This window comes from Crinia signifera, chromosome 2, assembly GCF_055691185.1.
Source record: "Crinia signifera chromosome 2, ASM5569118v1, whole genome shotgun sequence".
NCBI lineage: Eukaryota > Metazoa > Chordata > Amphibia > Anura > Myobatrachidae > Crinia > Crinia signifera.
In genome coordinates, this window is record NC_139218.1 from 36,847,769 (window position 1) to 36,868,336 (window position 20,568).

Here is a 20,568-nt window from a genome sequence, read left to right on the forward strand (position 1 = left end):
AGGCCTATACTTAGGACACGCGGGCATGTACTGAAGCTTGAGGAAAATAAATTCCATACTGAATTAAGAAGAGGATTCTTCACCATTAGAGCAGTAACATTCTGGAACTCATTGCCGGTGGGGGTGATTACAGCAAGTACTGTTAATGAATTTAAATCAAAACTGGATGCTTTATTGGCCACTAAAGGAATGCTATAGATACTTACTCAAGTCAGTAGTTACAAGTCAGATAGGTTGAACTCGATGGACTAACGTCTTTTTTCAGCCTTAATTACTATGTTACTCCTCAGAGAAACCTTACATATGCATGCACCTTCCACATCTTTCGATGATCGGCGACCATCGAAAGATGTGGGAGGTTCCCACTGACATTTGAATGGACGTTTATGTGAAACATCCACTCGGATACTGTGCGGACGTACATGCCCTGCAAATGTTGGCTGGCGTACCACCATTCGCAAGGTGGGATCTGGTTGACTCGCAAGGATGCAAATTTGCATCTGAGCGAATCAACCAGAAAACCCCCCATAAACACACACATTGCATACATATACACAAACGCACTACCATACATACATCCCCCAAAACAGACATAGAATGCATACATACATCATATACACATAAACACACACATAGGGTTAAGGGGCCTGCAAATGCGCATTAGTTACATATTCATCGGAGATGGGGTCGAATTAGGACCTGTACAAACAGGTCTGAATTGGCCCAATAGTTCCATACAGTAGGAATGTGTTGAACCTTTTCAATTAGAAACATGTAGAACAGTTGAACTCATTGTTAAATAACGTGAGGATCCTAATTAATGTAAAACACGAGTCAGCGTATTCTAAAGTACAAGTGTTGTAAACACTGAACCACTAATAACAAAACAACACCAGCAAGTACCAACATAAACACATTCACAGACTATTGAACACTCAGCAGCAGCCATTAGAGCTGTACTGAGCCACTACAGGAAATTAAACGGCTTAATTGAATTACTTACTTATTTATACTGTTTTTTTGAGCAAAAATGTGGCAACAGGTGGTATTTCATGCCCTACCATCCACTAGAGCATGGGTTTTCAAACTGTGGCCCTCCAGATGTGAAACTACAAATCCCAGCATGCCTTGCCACAGTTTTAACACTCCCTTACAGCGGAACTGTGGCAAGGCATGCTGGGATTTGTAGTTTCACAACATCTGGAGGGCCACAGTTTGAAGACTCATGCACTAGAGCAAGCCTGTGGCTCTCCAGCTGTTGTGAAACTCCAAATCCCAGCATGCCTTGCCACCTTTTTGCTATTAGAGAATGCTAAAACTAAAGCAAAGCATGTTGGGATGTGTAGTTTCACAACAGCTGGAGAGCCACAGGTTGGCCATGCCTGCACTAGGGCATGGTGGGAGAATAAAATAGTGTGCCGAGGTCAGCGAGGCACCGGTGGTACGTTTTGGTGTCCATGCCGATATGACATGTGCTGACACATGTCAACCTAATGACCCTGTCGACCTTACCCAAGTCGACCTAATGACCCTGTTGACCTACAGTCATGTCAACCTTCCTGCATGTCGACCTTAACTCATGTTGACCTAAATGCATGTCGACGTAATGCTTGTCAAACAGAATGCTGGTGACCTAATGACCCATACCCCTTACAACTCCTAATATTGTTTTTAATCTACGTTCAGCCAAAGGTGGTAGCATACTAGCGAGTTACTAAGCAACAGAGCAGTGGCACAAAGGCAGGGCAGTTTATAGCACAACTAAGAACCATTGCCACACAGCAGTGGGTAAACTTGGAATTGTCATTGGACTCTACCATCCACCTCTATGGTGGATATTAAAAAGACATGCAAAGTTTAACAGACCAAGCACTTCAGCATCGGGGACTTTTGTGGCAGAAGTGCTTGGTTTGTTTGGGGCAAAACATGTTTTAGAAGGACTACTTCCACTCTCTAATAAGAGTTAACAGACTAAAAGGTGGTGGGTGGACGAACAAAAGACAATAGGATAAGTGGGAATGGATGGGAACAGATGACCTGCCTTTCATCATCCAAGCTACTGGTGTTAAAACTCCGGATATAGTTGCACCTACCAAGGAAATTCAGTATCAGCAACTGGGAGGCACTAGGGACTTTGGCCCTTATTCTGATCGGTGCGGCCGGATCGGAATATGCGGCCAGGACCGTGCGTGCGAAACCCCGCCTACCATACAGATCGGCAACTCCGTCCGTACGCGGTAAGAAGCTGGCCGAACGGACCGCACGTGTATTTTTCATGAATACACCTCCTCCATCTCAGGGAACCTCCCCCATCATTCGATGGTCGCAGACCATCGAATGCAGGACCAAGTGGTCCACCAGCTCCCGCAACCTCAGACCACACGGACATTTTTCCGTGCAAAAGCAGGGATCTGGGCGAGCAGCTGACATCCGGTGATGTCATATGTCCGCCCCCTACACGTGCATCACGACTGCATTACCATACGTACGCCCAGCGTTTGCATGGGAACGCCCATGAAACGCGGGGCGTATGCATATGGTAATGAGCCAAAATAGCCCTTCACGCCCCTCTCCACCCCCTGTTCGGAGTGTTCACATTTCATGCGGGATTTGGCCGTACGCCCCGCTCGCACATGCGCAGAGACGCCTCTGCACATGCGCAGACACAAAACATCGGCGGCACGAACGCACGCGGATATTACCGCACCAACCAGAATAAGGGCCTTTAACTGGCTACAAGTCTCCAAGGTACATATACAAAATCTTTTTTATTATTTTTTATGTCTGGCCAGACAACCACTGCAACAAATGCTATCTATTATTTACATCTAAAAACATCACCACTGGTTTGATTATATGGACTATCTGGATCTAACTATATTTTCAAAGAGCCTACTAATCCAATAACCTGCATTGTTAACTTACAGGGTAATCAGCATTGAACTATCTATGATTGATGAATAGTACAGTTTAATTGGATGCTATGTATTTTTTATTTTTATTTTTATTTAGGTAGATGTGTTTTATGTCCTAATGTGTTATAGGTTGTGGCCACATACCAAGTGTATAAGTAATTACTATTTCTAATAAATTTTATTGAATTATTAGTATTTCCTTTTGCGCAGTTTATATTTTTCTTCTGTTTGTTCCAATTGGGGCTAAGTGAGCAGCCCTATTAAACAGCAGCAATATTGGAAATACTTATATTATTTCAGTGTATAATAACGTCCGGATTGTTTAGCGCTGGTCTTTTTTCCATTTTATAAATTTATTTGAAAGGAAAATAAAATAACAAAATTAAACTATTGATTACAGAGTAATTGTAGGTTTTTACTATTGCCAATATTACGGACCCCCCAAGGGGTGCCTATAATTTGACAGGACTGCCCTCGTTTATTATTTGTCTAGTGTTGGCACTGAATTTATTTTCAAAATGGAGCATCCAGGGGCTGCCTAAGCCCCCATAACCTTTAGAATAATATCCTCAATTACACACATATACTGTGGAATCTCCATAATTGTGACCCATTGCTGTGTGTCCTACATATGTACATTTAGTATGGATGCCTGGACGCCATTGGTGTAATTACTAGCATCTGTTAGTAATCTTCGCTCCTTTACACTCACTAACAGGCAAAATCAATGATCTTGCTCCAGTGATGGATGTGAAAGGCCAGGCACCGATTATTCTTTTTAGACAATCAAATCTCAAGGTATGTGCTGTCTTATGTCTGCAATAGGAACCTCTCATTAGACCGTTGCTCAGCTGCGGTGAGAGACCTGAGAAATAAAAGAAGCAGCTAGGAAAGGCAGAGGCTGTCTGAGGGATGAGTGCAGTAACAGAACCAGCAGGATCGGATAGGAGTAAGTGCAGGCGCAGGGTACCCGAGGACCAGGCTGAGAAAGGGTCAGAACCTGCGAGTGGTCCCAAGGGACAAATAGGGAGAGGATGAATGGATTAACGCTATTTCCATCCGGGCAAAATGGCTGGCCAACAGAAGTAGCTGTGTACTCTGAAAAGTAGGCTAACAAGTCCCAAGACCGCTCGGTGGAAAGGGCTATATAGGTCAGCAGGAGAGACACTTTAATAAATGACTCTTAAAGGTAAAAATAACAGAAACGACCGTTTGAGACTTGAACCTGCAGCACTCAGTAGCTGGGAGAACAAACTTCACTATTTCAATAAAGACTTCCATTCGGTGTCAGGATGCATTGGTTATAGGGGATGCGGTCAAAATCCAGACGGTCAAAATCCCGACAGGGTCAAAATCCCGAATGGGTCATAATACCGACAAGGACAAAATCCCGACATTTAAAATACCGACAAGGACAAAATCCTGACAGGGTCAAAATACAGACATATAGAATGTACAGGTGAAACAGTCAACATGACTTTCCGTCGACAGGTCGCAAGGTCGGCATGGGTTTTTTCACTACTTTTTGACCCGACATGTTCCGACAGGCGGTATTTCATGCCCTACCATCCACTAGGGCGTGGTGGGAGAATAAAATAGTGTGCCCGAATCATTGCGAGTGAAGTGAGCGATGCGAGGGGCTGTGGTTCACTTCCAACGGTGTCCATGTCGACTGTGTCGACATTCGGGTCAAAAACAGTGAAAAAACCATGTCGACCTCGCGACCTGTCGACGGAAAGTCATGTTGACTGTTTCACATGTACATTTTATATGTCGGTATTTTGACCCTGTCGGGATTTTAAATGTCGGGATTTTGTCCTTGTCGGGATTTTAAATGTCAGGATTTTGTCCTTGTCGGGAATTTGTCCTTGTCGGTATTATGACCCATTCGGGATTTTGACCATCAGGATTTCATACCGAATCCGGTTATAGCACCAACATAGCCATAAGTATAAATGTGGTCATACTGAGCAATGGGAAAGTGACATTGGGGGTTATTCAGACCTGAGATGCGAATTCACAACCCTTTCGATGACAGTGCATGCAGTGTATGCTTACTGTGAGCTCAAGGGTTTCTTTTGTCTGTGCATTGTCTATCACTGTTCCACCAACGTCCTCTGTATTATGTGCATTGTTTATTAATGTCTGTAAAGCACCTTGAGTCCTGTTGGAGAAAGTGCGCTATATAAATTAAACTTACATACGAAAATAGTGTGTAATTCTAATTGCAAAGCCCTCACAATTTGACTGACGCGATTTGGAAATCAATTTAATGCTGACTTGAATTCCACACGGATTTGCAGCGAATAGCGATCCATTCGCAATTCTCTAGCGGATTTACAGGTTCTCTGTATAAACTGCAAGACAGGTAAAGAAGTTGTGGATACAGCAGCAGATGCTGCACTATCAAGCCTGGGATCTCCATATGTGTGACAGAACAGCAGGGGGGAAACAATCATTGATACATCAGTCAGCTCTGTGTTATTGAAGGAACACGATCACTGCACCCCATATGCTATCCTTAGAATATCTGTGGCTGTATGATATAAATATACATACATGTGCACACTTGCCAACTGTCCCGATTTTCGCGGGACTGTCACTTTTTTTGGAATGGTCTCGCATCCTTCCCATGGCCGGTAGTGTCCTGTGGTAGGGGAAGTTGGGAGTCCCCTTTGCCCAGCACGCCTCTGCGAGGTTGGGGGCATGGCCAGTGGCTTACATTTTTTTTGTCCCGAATGACGACGTAGTCAACATGGACACTGTCTAAATGTACCGCGTCCCTTCACATATGACAATCACCGATTCAAGCCCAAATGCTGGAAAATGGACAAAAACAATTGTTCAGATAAATTGATTAAATCTCTTATATAAGAGACCAGAACTGTCAATCTGTGACAGTGTGTGCAGGGCCGCCACTAGAAATGTTGGGGCCCGGGACTGACCTACAGTCCGGGCCCTCAGTGGCACAGCGCCATACCTCCGCTAGCCCCAACAACGGTCCTCAAGGCACACCAACAGTGCAGGTTTTAGTGATATCCAGGCTTCAGCACAGATGGTTAAATCAGAATCACTCAGGTACTAATTAAGTCACCTGTGCTCAAGCCTGGATATCCGTAACCTGCACTGTTGGTGTGCCTTGAGGGCCGAGGTTGGGAATGCCTGCTATATTGCATGATAACAGTGCCCACTCTTGGACGTTTAATTGTATAAGGCAAGGCTACATGTGACTAGCATGGGTTGGTATCATTGGGTCGACCAATAGGTCGACACCGTTGGGTCAACATACTAGAAGGTCGACAGGGGTCTAGGTCGACATGGCACAAGGTTGACAGGTGTCTAGTTTGTCAAAATTGTTAGGTCGACATGGGTTAGGTCAACAGTCAAAGGTCGACATGGGGTTTTTCCACTGTTTTTAACCCGAATGTCGACCGACATGGATACAGTTTTGTGCACCGTGTCCCCTCGCATGGCGAGCGCTTTGATCACGGTGCCTCGCTACACTCAGCACACTATTTTATTCTCCCACCACGCCCTAGTGGATGGTAGGGCATGAAATACCGCCTGTTGGCACATGTCGGCTCAAAAAATAGGGAAAAACCCCATGTCGACCTTTTGACTGTCGACCTAACGCTTGTGTCGACCTAGACACCTGTCGACCCAACCCATGTTGACCTAGACTCCTGTTGACCTTCCAGTATATCGACCCAAGGGTGTGGACCTAATGACTGTCAACTGTGTTTAGGTCGACCAACCGACTATATCCCAATAGCACATACACATATTTCTAAAATGGGAACCAGCTTATCAGGAGTCACCCCTAGAATCTCCTTGTGGCACTACAGGGACCAGCATGCTCCCTAAATGCACGTCCCAATAATGCCTCTCTATAATAAAACACATTGAAAGATGCTCAATCAAATTAGTAATGCCCCTCAGGTGCTGAAAGAGAGGGGGTTGTTCTAGAGTAGAAAACAGACAGAACATGTTTTCCCCAGCACATCATTTTATTTCACAGAGGCATTGATGGGACCTGCATTTAGGGAGTGTGCTGGTTCCTGTAGTGCCACAAGGAGGATCTAGGGATGATTCCTGCTACATAGTTTAGCCCAGTTGCTTTCCGTTACAACTATGAATCTGACCCATTGTGGCCAACATCAGAAATGGTCAATTCTAATAGACATCATCCTCATGACACCTTTATACAATTTTCCAGATCTGTGAAGGATGTTTACTTGCTCTTCATAGGCAAGTCCATGGCAATATCAAATTGGTGGCCTTACTATGTGACATACTGAGCATTGGAGGCCCTACTTGTTGGCATGTGAATCAAGGACAGTACTATGGGCCATATTATTAATTGGGTACAGCATGGAGTGGCATACTATGAATTTGGGGCACCACGATGTAACATTTTGTGAATTGATCATTTAGAGACAATCTAGGGGTGGTTGCTAAATATTTTGTTTATCAGTACCATGTAAATGAACTTCCCACCATAACAATGTGTCTCTATTTCCAAGTGAGTTATACAATTGGCAGCTATTTTTTGAAGACCAAAAAGGCACTGAGATCTGTGTAATGGTGCCCACACACGCACCGATTTCAGTGCTATGCGTTTTTGGCTGTACAATGGTTCTTTACAATTTTTCTGCCAGAATTAAGCATGACCCGATGTGATGGTTATTTTGCTGTCTGCGATGCGATGCTGTGCGATTTAAGCACATTTTTTCACTGGCTTTTTCTGACCTTTATTTTGTTCGAGTTCACATGTTTCAAACCTGCAATAAAGTTGTTGATGCCAATTTGTATGTAATTATTTCCAAAAAAAAAAAAAAACCCATCGTATAGCATCGGCTCGTATGCCTGTATAATGCTGAGCCCGATGCTATGCGATAATGTCCAAAAAAGTACCTGCTGCACATACTTTTTTGGACATCTAAAATCGGCCCCCGGGAACGCGCATAGCACAGCATCGCGTCGCACACGCCGCACTAATACAACACGATAATCGTACGCGCGATGCGTTTTATACTTTAAAAGTACAAAACGCATTCTTAAATCGATGCGTGTGTGGGCTGCATAACTAACTCAGCAACTGTGGCTTCGGGATTGGAGACCAGCTGATGATTATACAGTTGATTACCAAGTGGTGAGTAGAGGAATTACTTTCTTTTCATTAGCATGTGGGCCAGATGACAGTACTAGCCCCCAAATGTACCTCCTGGTGATGACCCTGTTTCTGAGTTTGGTACAAATTTCCATCTTATGGCATCTTATACAATTTAAAATTGTATATGGCATACAATGAGATGAGATGAGATGAGATACGATTTTAAATTGTATAAGCACACTAATGGGTGCTTTTAATGTTAATTGGCCCCCTATAAGATTTTTAATTGTATAAGCACCCTAATGGGTGCTTACAATGTTAAATGCACCCCCACGCCACCCCCACTATCAACGCCAACCCGAAGCGCGGCGAGCGGCGGCGGTACGCATCCTCCGACCTTTTCATACCCCCACTATTCATGTCGGCGTGGAGTTGATTTCATATAGTGTGGCGAGCGCAGCGAGCCACTGAGCCCGGAGCTTGGCGAGGGGCCGCGTTTTACTTTACATGTATTACGCGTCCCCTCCACATGTATTATATCCAACTCCATGCCCACTTGGATAGTGGGGAAAGGAAAAGGACCCCTTTTTCCCATTGAATTCTGTGTTAAAATGGACTTAGACCATTTTAACATTGAATCCTATGGAAAACTCGGGACCATCGCATCGCATACGATTTTGACGCATGCGATGCGATGCTACCGACCCGATTTCTAAATCGGACGCCCAGATACTACATAAGTACCCAAAAGTGATAAAATGGAGAGTGATAAACAACCAACCAATCAGCTCCTACCTGCCATTTTTCAAAAACAGTCTGTGACATGGCAGGCAGGAGCTGATTGGCTGGCTGTTTATCACTCTCCATTTTATCACTTTTGAAGCTTAGTGCATCTGGCCCTGTGTAACTGCTTTAACCATTATTACTGTATTTTTTATTGTTTTTTATTGTTATTTAGTACCAGTACAGGTAGCTTGGGGTACTCTTAAAATAAATGAAGAACATTATTCCTTCTAATATACAATTACATTTTAAAATAAATATTTAAACAAATGGCCAACGTTGTATCCCCAAATCAAGCTTATCTACTTCTAGAGTCTATCAGCAACAATTTTTTGGGGCGGGGCCTGATTGAAACCTCATCAAGCCCCAGTACTGCATATACCTGAATATGCGGGTCTTTGGGAAGGGAATGTGGCTAAAATTATACAATTTGAATAATGCAATTTGCATGCGATGCAAGGGTGAAATTTTTGTGTGTGTGTGTCGGGGGGGGGGGGGGGGGGATTTAATAGATGCCAAGTGCATGCTCATTGTATCTAGAACAGTGGATCTCAAACTGTGGGTCCCGACCACCTCAGCATGGGGGTCATGACTCTATGTTGCTGATCATTAGGCTAATGTGTCTGTGGAGGGGGGACAGGGTATGACTCATTAAGTAAACACCCACTGCTTCCCTCTTCCACCCCCTGTCACCCTTTTCCACCCCCCACCCCCCCATTACCCACTGCCTCCCTGTCACAAAAGCGGTCAATTCACTTCACTGACCACACATGTGGCGGCCATTCAGTAGTAACTTGTTTGGGTCCTGTAATCATTTTTATTGTCTGACGGGGTCCCAGAGCAAAATAGTTTGAGCACCCCTGATCTAGATTCTTGGGTAATGTCTATACTTCTCTAGATCAGGCATGTCCAAACGATGGCCCTCCAGCTGTTTTGAAACAACAAGTCCCATCATGCCTTGCCACAGTTTTGCTATTAGGGAATGCAAAAAATATGGCAAGGCATGCTGGGATATGTAGTTGCACAACAGCTGGGGGGCCATAGTTTGGACATGCCTGATCTAGATGGTTTGATTCAACTTCAGAGTTCTGGACTATGCATAATGTCATTGGCCAACGTAAATTGCAGCTGGGAACCTATAACAGGGACAAGCTGTGTTACGTACGTATGCAAGGATTGTGTTCGCAGAGACTGCACACTGCTCAATATCTGCGCTGGTGTACCACCTAGACAGACAATCCTCTGGTGATAGAAACGCATGTATATTTATGGCGAGAAGTACAGTAAGGCCGACCAGCTGTCTAATTACACGTTGTGATAAAATGCCATTGATCCCATAATGATTGCTGTTCATACTGTTTATTGATCATCCTGTAATTCATTTTGATTTGTTAAAATTTGCTGACCATTTCCTATTCGCAAATCAAACTGAGTCTCTGCTGCCGGCGGCTTTCAGTGAGGAGTCCAATGCAGTGGTTCTTGGAGGATGAACAGAACAACCAATCAGCTTCTCGCTGTCATGTTACAGGCAGTATTTGACAAATGACAGAAGGTGATTGGTTGGTACTTTATATCTTTACACTATTTAATACTCCCCCTTGCTTGTAATAAAACAACCAGTTTTTGTTTCCCAGGTCACCTCTGGATCTCTATAATATGACAGGTGGTCCGGCACCCCTGCCCCTGCGGGTGTCTGGAAAATATTAACTTTTGGGTTGAGAACCACTGGGTAAAGGTTAGACCACACAGTGCATGCAGTTGTTGCTGTGTAATGTCTTCCCACCGGTTGTGCTATAGCGTGACGGCGGGGTTTAGTAATGCTAGTTAGACACCAGCGACTGATCGGCGGGACCATGGACGACGGTCACATGGTTGATAGGACTTTTTTCCAGGATTTATTGTTGTTAAATGTCACAGGGGTCCCCGGGGACACTGTATATGTGCATCGCTGTGCTCTCCATGCTCCGGGCACGGTGTACACTACTCTATTCTAACTCTGCCCACTTGCATAGTAAGAGTGATCCAAGTGGACCAGCACCAAAAAATCCTGAAAAAGTCCTGTTGACCATGTGACCATGGTCCCGCCGATCAGCTGGTGGTGTGTAACTAGCGTTACTGCTGCTCTAGCGGCCGCCGCCGATCTTTACACGTCTAACTGAGCAGCACTGACTGAAGTTGCCCATACACTAGTAAGATTTATCTTCAGATCTGGCTGATTGGAACAAAAACATGGTTATGGATGAGTGACAGTTTGTCAGTTTTCCAGCATTTCCAAGCAAATGGTCAACAGTCATTTGCTCTCATCCATAACCATGTGTTTGTTCCAACCAGCCAGATCTTAAGATAAATCTGCATGTGTATGGCCACCTTAAGGGTGGTCAACCGTAACATGGCGTCCGGATACCCTTCCCACCTGCCCTGAGGTCAGCAAGCTCATAACCACTTTACTTTGTTACATGCACTAGCACATTGGTGTGAAGTGATACATTCCTCCCAACTGTCCCTGCATTTGGGACAATTTATGGACAAAGAGTACAGTTATCAGTTGGAGACTGGCCTGCTCTATCCCTCCTGTTTGTGCAGCTTTTCCCACCCGCTGCTGCAGCAGCTCATTCCTTAAGGTGCCCATACATGGTGCGAAGTGATGGGCGCTCCTGCAGGAATCTCATTGCACAGTACAAAAGTATGCACATACTTTTTTGTACTGCCCTCAGATCGCATCGCATGCAAATTGCGATGCAATGCGATCCAGCCCATAACGCAGGGCTGGGCAATTGCGGCCCTCCAGATGTTGAGGAACTACACATCCCAGCATGCTTTGCATCAGTTTCAGCATGGCCACATAGCAAAACTAATGCAAAGCATCCTGCAACACAACCGATGCCCGATATATATTTAAAGATCTATCGGCCCCTCTGCCAACCGCCCGAGAGCCGCCGGTGATTGACAACTCAGTGAGCAGGCACATGCATGTTCAGCGGGTCCCGGTGACATCACTAAATTATATTGCTCAGTGTGTATGAACAATATCAGGACCCGCTACCGATATTGGTAATTATATTGGGCGTGGCCCCTATCACCTACTGTGCATGGGCCTTTTGTGTGTTGTGCATTTCAATCTGGGGTCAGGCAGGTGTAAGTACAATGTGAGTGTGTACTCATACGTTTAGCAGTCCCCTGGAAGGTGACCTGATAAGGCTTAGGGGTCTGTTGTGTTTATCTCCGAAATTCTGTCTAACAAAAGAATTATTTTTTGCATCTCCATGTAACCTGAAAAATGCAGAGAATCCGGAGAAATCTCAGGTTTCATGATGATAATGCTAATACTTCATAGACGATTCCCAGGCACCTTTCTTAGAAGGTATATCTTTGTAATGTACAGTACCAGAGTCCTCAGATAAATATATGTGATGACCATGATGATGACTCAATAGTGCTATATAGCCGTTTCTGAATGGCTGTTTGGTTACCGACAATAGAGCTTCATTCAGTTCCATTGCAGCAATAATTCATTTTCATCTGTTCAGATTATTTACTTAGCGTTTCCATTTGAACTACTGCAGAAGAGAAGATTCCTATAAGATGTTGGAGCGCTTGTTTCCTATTACATTTTATTAAGAACTCAGTCCAGACACTGGGGGTTATTCAGACCTCACCACTGCTGTGCAAATTGTTTCAGCGACCAATTATTGAAAGACTGTACGGATCATAGCGCACATGCCTGAGGCCAAAGAGCACCAAAAATTCTGCGATTGCTATGATAACGAGCTGTTCGCAAGTTGATTGACAGGAAGCCGCCATTTGGGAGTGTCACCTGCCCGTTTTCTGGGAGTGTCAAGAAAAATGTAGGCGTTCCCAAACTTTTTATGGAGGGTGTGTGATATCTACTCCGGCTTCGGGGCCTTTTACTATCGCACAGTTGTGGAAGGGTCAGGGTTACGCAGAGACTGCACACACTGCAAAGATCATTGGACGGTTAGTGAGTTGCTAATGGATTTGTAGCTGGCCGCCAATCAGTGATATTTTCGCAAGCCATTCGCATTCATTTTTACAAAAGACCCAAATTACCTCTCAGTTTGTCAGAAAACGGCAGTTGCCAACTTTTTTAGTCGAATTCATGATATGACCTAATCAATTTTTTATTTTTATTTTAACACCTGGATTGGTGGAATAGCTGCCAATCCGCATGCTTTTGTCGGAAATGGGGTCAAAGTTGACAGGATTTGGCCCGTTTCCGACAATCTCAATCAGACTTTAAAAAAAGGCAGATTGGGGAGGAAGACACCGGGTGAGCAGCAGTGGAGGTGGTGATGCTGCTGCTGCTCACCCGGCACTGTCCTCCCAATCAGTGGCGTAACAAAAACTTTTGCGCCCCCCCGCCGGGACAATTTCACCGCCCCCCCCCCCCCCCCCAGTTAAAAGACAAGACACCCCCCCCCCCCCCCCGGGGAGCTGGCAGGGGGGTCCATGCGGCACGGGGGTACCTCCGGTCAGGGAGAGCCTGGAGGTCCCTGCGGCGCTGAGTATGATGTTGCCAGGGTCCCTGCAGTGAAGTGGAAATAACGCACTATCTCCCCCGCCCGGCGCCGCGGGAAGCGCTTCTAACTTTTCAAAGTCAGAAGCGCTTCCCGCACTGCCGGGCGGCAGAGAGAGCGCGTTATTTCCACTTCACTGCAGGGTCCCGGGCAGTGTTCCCTCTAAGCTGTGCGCACGTGCGCGCGCACACAACTCGACGAGCGTGCGCACAGACATTACAACAGAGCGCACAAAGCAGCAGTGGTCCCTTTTTGTAGTTGTGGACTAATTTATGTTTTACCCATTAACTACATTGTGTGCTGTGTTTTGAATGTTTAAATGTTTAATATCATTTTGAAGTAAAGTTAACACAAATGCTGAACGTCATTTTCCATTTATATATAAGTGACGCACAAAAATTTAAATTTCCTTCCAAAGTAGCACAGCCAAAATCTTTTGCCTCACACAGCCTTCGTAATATTAGAGGGAACATTGGTCCCGGGCAACGTCATACTTTCAGAGCCGCAGGGACCTCCAGTGTCCAGCCTCTTCCTGACCGCAGGTAGTGGTACCCCTGCACCGCACAGACCCCCCTGCCAGCTCCCCGCTGCACCCAAAAGGATGGGGGAGCTGGGGGAGAAACAATAGCGCCCGCAGATCCCCGGCACCTCCCCGCCGCCGCAGGGGCTGCGGCCCTATAGTTACGCCACTGCTCCCAATGCTGCTCACCCATTTCTGGCAGCACCTGGCACCATCCTCCTCGTGCTGCTACACAGGCCCGGTGACAGGGGGGTCAAGGGAGACATCTGACCCGGGCCCAAAAAAAATGCACTTTTTTTTATTATGCTGTCTGCTCCACCACTGGCTCGGAGCAGACAACAAACATGCAGAGCGATCACCCTCTCTCCTCTCCCCCCAGCCCCGGTTACCTGTCATCTGGTATTTGCCATCTAACTTCGGAAGCCAGGGTAGGCAGAGGATGGCTCTGCTTCTGTATGCTGCTGAGCATGCAGTAGGAGCTAAAAGAAGATGGCTGCCCCCATACAGACTACACAAAGATGGCCGCCGCCCACCAATGAGAAGCCTGGGTTTCCTTCTCCAGGAAATATAGAGAGTACAGAAAAAAGGGGCGGGGCTTAACGGAGGAATGTGAGGAGAAGATTTGAAGGAAAAAGGTCCAGAGAACCTGCTAAATGCCTACTCCGCCTTTTTAATTAACCAGGTAAGTGCCTTGGGGGAGGGAAGAGAGTTTCTATCTATCTATCTATCTATCTATCTATCTATCTATCTATCTATCTATCAGAAGTAGTTTGTAGAAAAAAAAATCTAGACACAACAACAACAAGTCCCATCATGCCTTGCCACAGTTTTGCTATTAGGGAATGCAAAAAATATGGCAAGGCATGCTGGGATATGTAGTTGCACAACAGCTGGGGGGCCATAGTTTGGACATGCCTGCTCTAGATGGTTTGATTCAACTTCAGAGTTCTGGACTATGCATAATGTCATTGCCCAACATAAATTGCAGCTGGGAACCTATAACAGGGACAAGCTGTGTTACGTACGTATATGCAAGGATTGTGTTCGCAGAGACTGCACACTGCTCAAGATCTGCGCTGGTGTACCACCTAGACAGACAATCCCCTGGTGATAGGAACGCATGTATATTTATGGCGAGAAGTACAGTAAGGCCGACCAGCTGTCTAATTACACATTGTGATAAAATGCCATTGATCCCATAATGATTGCTGTTCATACTGTTTATTGATCATCCTGTAATTCATTTTGATTTGTTAAAATTTGCTGACGATTTCCTATTCGCAAATCAAACTGAGTCTCTGCTGCCGCCGGCTTTCAGAGAGGAGTCCAATGCAGTGGTTCTTGGAGGATGAACAGAACAACCAATCAGCTTCTCGCTGTCATGTTACAGGCAGTATTTGACAAATGACAGAAGGTGATTGGTTGATACTTTATATCTTTACACTATTTAATACTCCCCCTTGCTTGTAATAAAACAAGCAGTTTTTGTTTCCCGGGTCACCTCTGGATCTCTATAATATGACAGGTGGTCCGGCACCCCTGCCCCTGCGGGTGTCTGGAAAATACCGGTATTAACTTTTGGGTTGAGAACCACTGGGTAAAGGTTAGACCACACAGTGCATGCAGTTGTTGCTGTGTAATGTCTTCCCACAGGTTGTGCTATAGCGGGTCGGCGGGGTTTAGTCATGCTAGTTAGACACCAGCGACTGATCGGCGGGACCATGGTTGACGGTCACATGGTTGATAAGCATTTTTTTTTGCATCTCCATGTAACCTGAAAAATGCAGAGAATCCGGAGAAATCTCAGGTTTCATGATGATAATGCTAATACTTCATAGACGATTCCCAGGCACCTTTCTTAGAAGGTATATCTTTGTAATGTACAGTACCAGAGTCCTCAGATAAATATATGTGATGACCATGATGATGACACAATAGTGCTATATAGCCGTTTCTGAATGGCTGTTTGGTTACCGACAATAGAGCTTCATTCAGTTCCATTGCAGCAATAATTCATTTTCATCTGTTCAGATTATTTACTTAGTGTTTCCATTTGAACTACTGCAGAAGAGAAGATTCCTATTAGATGTGGGAGCGCTTGTTTCCTATTACATTTTATTAAGAACTCAGTCCAGACACTGGGGGTTATTCAGACCTCACCACTGCTGTGCAAATTGGTTCGCCGACCAATTATTGAAAGACTGTACGGATCATAGCGCACATGCCTGAGGCCAAAGAGCGCCAAAAATTCTGCAATTACTCTGATAACAAGCTGTTCGCAAGTTGATTGACAGGAAGCCGCCGTTTGGGAGTGTCACCTGCCCGTTTTCTGAGAGTGTCAAGAAAAATGTAGGCGTTCCCAAACGTTTTTAGGGCGGGTGTGTGACGTCTGCTCCGGCCTCCGGCCTTTTACTATCGCACAGTTGTGGAAGGGTCAGGGTTACGCAGAGACTGCACACACTGGAAAGATCATTGGACGGATAGTGAGTTGCTAATGGATTTGTAGCTGGCCGCCAATCAGTGATATTTTCGCAAGCCATTCGCATTCATTTTTACAAAAGACCCGAATTATCTCTCAGTTTGTCGGAAAACTGCAATTTCCGACTTTTTTAGTCGAATCCATGATATGACCTAATCAATTTTTTATTTTTATTTTAACACAAGGATTGGTGGAATAGCTGCCAATCCGCATGCTTTTGTCGGAAATGGGGTCAAATTTGACAGGATTTGGCCCGTTTCCGACAATCTCAATCAGACTTAAAAAAAAGGCAGATTGGGGAGGAAGACACCGGGTGAGCAGCAGTGGAGGTGGTGATGCTGCTGCTGCTCACCCAGCATTGTCTTCCCAATGCTGCTCATCCTTTTCTGGCAGCACCTGGCACCATCCTCCTGGTGCTGCTACACAGGCATACCCTCCAACTGTACCGATTTAGCCGGTACAGTACCGTTTTTTAATGGTCTGTACCGGCTAAATCTAACTGTACCGAATGTACAGTTTTTTGGAGCCAGCTCCTCCGACTCTGGGAGTTGTAGTTTTATATTTCTAGCTTCACAGTTGTGCTGCTCTTCCGGCAGCGTTAGCTGAGAGGGGGAGTGGCTGGAAAAGAATACTTGATCTCGCAAGGTATGCCGGCACCAAATACACAGTATTGTTGCAACCCTAATCCTACACCCAGTATTCTGTCCTACACACACTACTGTGTCCCCTAACCCTGCACTGTGCCCGTTACTGAATCGTACAGATATATTCTGCCCCCTCCCTCCTAAGCATTGCACCCCTGGAGAGAAGTCCTCCTGTTGCCGACAGGTGCCCAGTCTTGGGATGGGTGTCAGTGCCGGTGATCTAGACGCTGCCGCCGCTGTTCTCCCTCCTGCCCGCCCAGTGCTCAACTCTGCGGCAACAGTGGTGACAGCCCTGCTCGTAACTGCCACCCTAAGCGACCGATACCCGCGAACGCGTGCGGACCATCCCGTACAAGGAGCAACTGCTGGGGAAGGTAAGCAGCAGAAATAGCACAGCATCAGCATGTGTGGGGCAGGGTTGTTGTATATGTTAAAATCCATTTACTAGAGTGGTGGGAGTCCTATTGAAAAAAAAAACGCACATTACACATTCGGAAAGGGGGGCACGCCCACTTTAACTGTGACCACGCCTACTTCACACATGGTCACACCCCCTGTACCGATTTCTGCCCTACAAATGTTGGAGGGTATGCACAGGTCCGGCGACAGGGGGGGGTCAAGGGGGACATCTGACCCGGGCCTCAAGGCTCGGAAGGGCCCCATGATCACCGGGCACAAAAAAAATGCACTCTGTTTTTTATTTATTATGCTGTCTGCTCTGCCACTGGCTCGGAGCAGACAACAAACATGCAGAGCGATCACCCTCTCTCCTCTCCCCCCAGCCCCGGTTACCTGTCATCTGGTATTTGCCATCTAACTGCGGAAGCCAGGGTAGGCAAAGGATGGCTCTGCTTCTGTATGCTGCTGAGCATGCAGCAGGAGCTAAAAGAAGATGGCTGCCCCCATACAGACTACACAAAGATGGCCACCGCCCACCAATGAGAAGCCTGGGTTTCCTTCTCCAGGAAATAGAGAGTACAGAAAAAAGGGGCGGGGCTTAACGGAGGAATGTGAGGAGAAGATTTGCAGGAAAAAGGTCCAGAGAACCTGCTTAATGCCTACTCCGCCTTTTTAATTAACCAGGTAAGTGCCTTGGGGGAGGGAAGAGAGTTTCTATCTATCTATCTATCTATCTATCTATCTATCTATCTATCTATCTATCTATCTATCTATCAGAAGTAGTTTGTAGAAAAATAAATCTAGACACATACACACACGTGAAGAGGGTTTTCTTATTTTGAGGGGGCCAGGACATGTCCATTTACCGGGCCCCAAGATTTCTGTTGCCGGCCCTGCTGCTACTCACCCAGTCCCGGCGACACCAGCGCAGTCCTCCCACTGCTGCTGCTCATCCGGTCCCAGCTCCGGGCCGGGTAAGCAGCATAATTACAAATCCGAGAATGGGCTTTGGCCACACAGTCGAATAGGTATTGTTGGATCCATTCCGACAAATGCATGCCGGAATAAATCCGACTTTAATTGAATATACCCCTAAGCCTACGGGTACCTACACCCTCTCCAAAAGTTCAGTGTACGCTTCCACTGCGCTAGCACCACTTCAGGAGATTACTCTGATCTGTATAAGCCCACTCTACATTGCCTGTAGTTCTGCCCTTGCTACTTATTATTCTACTCTCATCCATCCGTCCACAATTCATCTATTTGTACAACATCCTATCTTCTGTTACGAGATATTTGCTTAAATGGAATTTCCATATCAGTATGATCCAATATTAAAAACTTACCAACAAGTGACTGTGAACATGGATTTTCCATTTAAATATCTGACTCTTTTCAAATCCAAATCCAAACACACAGTGTAACGACCATTCTGTCCCAACCCACCCTACCCCACAGTTGTGGAGAATGCAGCACACATGTCAGGATAATTAGCATTCTTCAACTAATGGGAAGTAGCATCATGTCAGTTTTTCAGTTCAATATCATGTGATGTTTTAATGGAAAGCAAAGCTGCATAATTCATGCATGCAGATCTACATCACTATCCACGTGTAAAAGACAGCGGCACACAGGTTCTGCTCCCATTACCAGCAATAACAATTATACTGAACAGCCTGCTAACTTTGCAAGCTGTGATCACATTCGTCCGGCTATGATTTTATTGGCCCCGACCATCGATTATTACATTACACATTCACACAACCTCCCCATCCAGCTGCAGGCACGTGCCTCCAATACGGACTAGACAAATCCTACCCCATTCACAAACCGTTCCACCTGACACGCTGCATCCAATCATGACGAGTCCCAATTTAACCCTCTCAGGCTCTGCTCCCCTTGTCAATAGTTCAAACTCCTCACGGATGAGCGTTCTGAAGCCTGCGATGATACGAAATACACAATATATGACAATGTCAATCTGAATCCTGCATAGAACCTTTGTGTTTCCGAGGATTCCGACTGGTCCGCTCTCTCTTCATACCATATAAAACGAATCAAGCATGTACTTGACTTCAGCATAATGAATATTTTAAAAAGGGGGACATAAATAATTACTGCCTGGGAGATACGCAAAATCTATTTTTATATCAACAAATAGTGCACAGGACTAATATAATGTAGTTTTATTTGGCTTTTTTCTCTTTTTTTTTTCTTTTTTTACAGACCTGGACATTTGTGTGTTACAGTATAACAAGCATTCCACCTCTACACAATAGAACACCAATAGCAAGCAGTGATCTTTACAGTCAGCAGTAAGCAGACCTTAGCGTCTGCAGCATGAACTGGGTTCATGGTGATTTCATAAACCCTGCACTTTCCACCCAAGTGGCAATGACACCAGCTTTTCACTGAAGCCTTATTACTCTTAAAAGAGCAATTTGGTTCCTCGAACAGCTATTAGTATCAGCCAGCCAAGCTTCGAGCTGTCAGTGAAACTGCCTCTCGTCTGTTTTGACCAAGCCTAGCATATTTTCACTCTCTCTATCTTGCTGGACACAGTGATTGCAGTTTTTTTATATTTGTCAATCAATCTCTGAGTGAAAACAAAGGATATATCCTGAATATAAGCAAAGTGACGGGGAGATATGTGAATTTTCCCTGCGTGCACTGGCAGGAGTGCTCTCTGCCTGCTCTTTGCATTGATGCAACAGAAGCATTGAGAAATGTGCTTCTCCTCAGGGCAACATCACTGAGATATTGCTTCTACATCCAGCGATGGCAAAGCGACTGTGTGCTCTGATTCTTCAGTGATTAATCACTTCTTCCTCTCTCACACACACACACAGAGGAAAGAAATCCAGGAGAATCGAGGAGTAAACGGAGATGTTGGGAATGGTATGAATGAAATGAGCATCTGGACATGTTCTCTCCAGGAAAGAACAGGAGAATTACCCCTCAACTTCTCTTCATCCTAACGCTGGTGTTTCATGGTGGGACTCTGAGTAAGGTTAGCAGGACCAAAGGCAAAAACTGGAAAGGGGGTGAGTGACAAAAGTTTTCTACAAATACCAACTTGCAGGGTGGCTGTTGCTATGGACTTGGGATTGGGCGCTGCCACAATAGGTGTCTGGAGTTTTTGCATTTTTGGCAGATCTCTGTTTGTGTGTGCTGATGGGT

At 45.5% G+C, this 20,568-nt stretch overlaps 1 protein-coding gene across 7 annotated transcripts in view; it reads left to right on the forward strand.

The window, feature by feature from the left end:
- Window positions 1–19,655: 19,655 nt before the first annotated feature.
- Window positions 19,656–20,568, forward strand: part of ROBO2 (roundabout guidance receptor 2) — a 901,650-nt gene continuing 900,737 nt past the window's right edge. For 2 of the 7 annotated variants that reach the window (XM_083171910.1, XM_083171915.1), the window contains exon 1: window positions 19,663–20,432. In XM_083171910.1, coding sequence (XP_083028036.1) covers window positions 20,312–20,432 — 121 coding nt within the window. In that variant the 5' untranslated portion in view covers window positions 19,663–20,311. Of the gene's footprint in view, window positions 20,433–20,568 lie in introns of all 7 variants that reach the window. The other 5 variants (XM_083171916.1, XM_083171914.1, XM_083171909.1 and 2 more) reach the window with 5 other exon arrangements.